The sequence below is a fragment of the Rhagoletis pomonella genome, unplaced genomic scaffold (genome assembly GCF_013731165.1).
Source record: "Rhagoletis pomonella isolate Grant_MI unplaced genomic scaffold, Rhpom_1.0 Rhpom_scaffold_17473, whole genome shotgun sequence".
Taxonomy (NCBI): domain Eukaryota; kingdom Metazoa; phylum Arthropoda; class Insecta; order Diptera; family Tephritidae; genus Rhagoletis; species Rhagoletis pomonella.
In genome coordinates this window covers 1-3,110 of record NW_023476001.1, presented here as the reverse complement: position 1 = coordinate 3,110, position 3,110 = coordinate 1, and the positions used below count along the sequence as shown (strand labels likewise).

At 32.2% G+C, this 3,110-nt stretch overlaps 1 protein-coding gene across 1 annotated transcript; it reads left to right on the top strand.

The window, feature by feature from the left end:
• Window positions 1-149: 149 nt before the first annotated feature.
• Window positions 150-2,284, top strand: LOC118757403. The gene is made up of 3 exons (XM_036492117.1): window positions 150-613; window positions 672-852; window positions 912-2,284. Coding segments are annotated over exons 1-3 (717 nt in total). The 5' UTR covers window positions 150-611; the 3' UTR covers window positions 1,446-2,284.
• The last annotated feature ends 826 nt before the right edge of the window (window positions 2,285-3,110 follow it).

The window sequence follows — 3,110 nt, the reverse complement described above, 5'->3', positions numbered from 1 at the left end:
GTGTTCTTGATTTCGATTCCGACAAAATTTTTTCGATTTGAAAAGTTTTCACTTTGCCTAGTCGGAATGAAAAGTAATTGGCTAATTAAACCCAAATATATATGCTGTTTGTCAGCCAATTATTTTCTTTTGAATTTTCATAATATTGAGAGATTTTATAAGTCGTTATTGCTTTAATATGTATTCAAATACTTTGATAAATCTCTATCTTAAAATTGCTCTTTAAAAATTACTTAGCCAAACAAAGCGAAATCGATCGTAATGAAACGGACCTGTTCTTGATTCCGCTCCAGCGCATGCGCAGTATTCTTCGAAAAGTTCCATATTGCCATGCTTCATAAATAATATTCGAACATACATTTTTATGTTCTTGGCATTTATTCGTGCTTTAACATTCGTTCGAGAGTTAGCAAATATTTGGAAAACATTTCAGAAATACGTTGGTGCTTTTAAATTAATGCATTTTGTAAAAATAGTTTGTTTCAATGCAGTTTTTATACAGAATCTGCGAATGGTGGTAACCCCTAACAATAGAATCATCGTAATCAGCTGATTGTATTTGTAAACAAACTAAATACTTATTTCGAAGCAATAAGAAAGGAAGGAGCGCAATGTAAGTAAGCAAGTTATTCATTTTATTATTGTTAATGATTTATGTATTTATATTTTAGGGGAAAGAAACGAAACGCAAAGCAGGAAGAGATTATGCTCTCCTTTATGCAGCAAAATGAAGGAATTGCTAAAGGTTATTCGAAAGGCGACAGGGTTCTGATTGAAGCGAAATGGGCAGAACTAACCAGCTCCCTCAATGCTGTCGGTCCGCCCTGCAAGGATTTGGGTGGGTGGAAGAAGGTATGTCTTACTTACGTAGATACATTTTCGTACTTTGTTTCACAGTGATTTAATTACAGTCTTGGGTGGATTGGAAGGCCACTATCAAGAAAAAGCTGGCAAGCAACCGCCGAGAAAACATGGCCACTGGTGGCGGCCCATATTCGCAGCAGGTTATTTCCCCCACTGAAGAAGCAGTTGCGGTGGTTTGCAACCTTTACAGGGCTGTAGAAGGTATTAGGGGCGCAAATACTTTTGGCCACGCTTCAGTCCAAAGCGTAGTTGTCGGCGAGGAGGCCACCGACCTTGCTGCTGAAAATGTTGGCGATGAAAGCAACACAAGCTTTATAGAAGTGATTGACGATACAATCGAAGCCACTGGGCCACAAAGCACATCAAGGCAGCGTCGACATTCAACTGACGCATTCGAAGTGGTTTGCATTGAGCAAAACAGTATACTAAACCGTATTGCCAATGTATTGGACGAAGTGCTGGTGCAGAAGAAAAACGAGTTCAAAGTAATGGAGGAAAAAGAACAGGAGAGGAAAAGACACTATCAAAGAATGGAAGAAATAGAGCAGGAGAAATTGGAAACGCTAAAGAAGTTTCTATAATGCAAAGTTAAAGTTGTGAAAAATATCATATGTTGCTGTGAATCTGTGTTCATTAAATATAAGTGATGTGTATAAACGTGTGTAGATGTAGCAAATTTCCCAGCGAAAATTCAAAATAATTCCTAGTGGTAACTAATTATTGAAGGAATTACGATTACTTTTAACTATGCATTTCTGGTAACGCAAAATGGTATATAAGGCATTACCACCTATAATAAGATAATATTGAAGTAATATATTTCTGAAACTAAAGTTATTGCCGAATATTGCTGATGAGCTTATCATATGTAGGTGTTAATGCCGTGCATACCATTTTGCATTGCCAGAAATGCATAGTTAAAAGTAATCGTAATTCCTTCAATAATTAGTTACCACTAGGAATTATTTTGAATTTTCGCTGAGAAGTTTTGCTACATGTAGGTTTTCATATACATATATACAGTTGCGCTCACGTAAATAGCACACCTGTATTCACAATGTTTTGCGTAATAAATTTTGTTCGTTATTTATTTATAAAAATATAGAAGATTCTAAGTATAAAACTCTGAGCACAATTCAGGAAAATGAAACAAATCTCAAAGTTTTTCTACTTTAGAAACTTATTGGGTATGCAGTTTTGTAGCCCATTCAATTTTAGAATACTAATGTACAGGTTTGAAAATTCTGAAAAATAAATAATAAATAAATAACGAACAAAATTTATAACGCAAAACATTGTCAATATTGTAAGAAATAAAAGTGTGCTTTTTACGTGAGCGCCTATGTACATATACATACATATACAGTTACTCAAAAATTTTTTATTTGATTTTTACACGACATTGAAAATGTTTTTCATGGTAAATTTTTGTTTTTAAACATTTTATAAAAAATAGTTAATTTGATAACAAAACTATGAACTAAAATTAAACTTTTTGAAAAAAGAATTAACAAAACAATTTTCCAAGGAAAACATTTTCAATGTGGTAAAACAAATTTATCAAAATACTTTCTTTACTACCTACCTGTATGTATTTCTAGAAATTTCTATCAAAAACGTCCAAATTTGTGTGTATTTTATTTTTTTACTCTGTCCAAAGACTGAAACTTGAATTAATCTGATTTTTGTTAGAGACCTAACAATGTTTTAAATAAAATACCAAAACTTGTCAATACGATTAACAGCTATTATTTTACCGGCCAGCATTTGAAAATACCATTACTAACAAATATGGGAAACATTGCGAGTATTTAAAAAAAATTTTCTTTGTTAAATTTTGTCAGCAAGGGTAACTCAACAATTTACATTTGAAACTTGCACATGGTTATATTGAAATTTAATGGGGTACAAAACTGCATACTCAAAACTTCTCTAAAAAACTTAAATAAAAAGTATGCAAATGTATTGAATTTTCCTGATTTGTGCACAAAGTTTAGAGATGTTATTTTTATAATTTTGTAGTAGTATGAGCTATACTTTTGTAAAAAATAGGCGAAAAGAAATTTGAGTCAAAAACTTTTGAAAAATTCTCTGAACGTAGACTTTTGTCGCCTACTGTAAGTCGCTCACAGAAGTTTTCGTAATTTAGTTTTACCACATTATTCACAATATTTTGCATCATAAATCTTCTTCGTTAATTTTTATTTAAAATATACCTCATTCTATAACAAAAACCATATAAATCA

What these genes read in the sequence shown, in the direction of transcription:
- LOC118757403 (XM_036492117.1), top strand. An exon ending in ATTTGGGTGGGTGGAAGAAG is followed by an intron (nt 853 to 911) that starts GTATGTCTTACT and finishes ATTTAATTACAG; the next exon opens with TCTTGGGTGGATTGGAAGGC.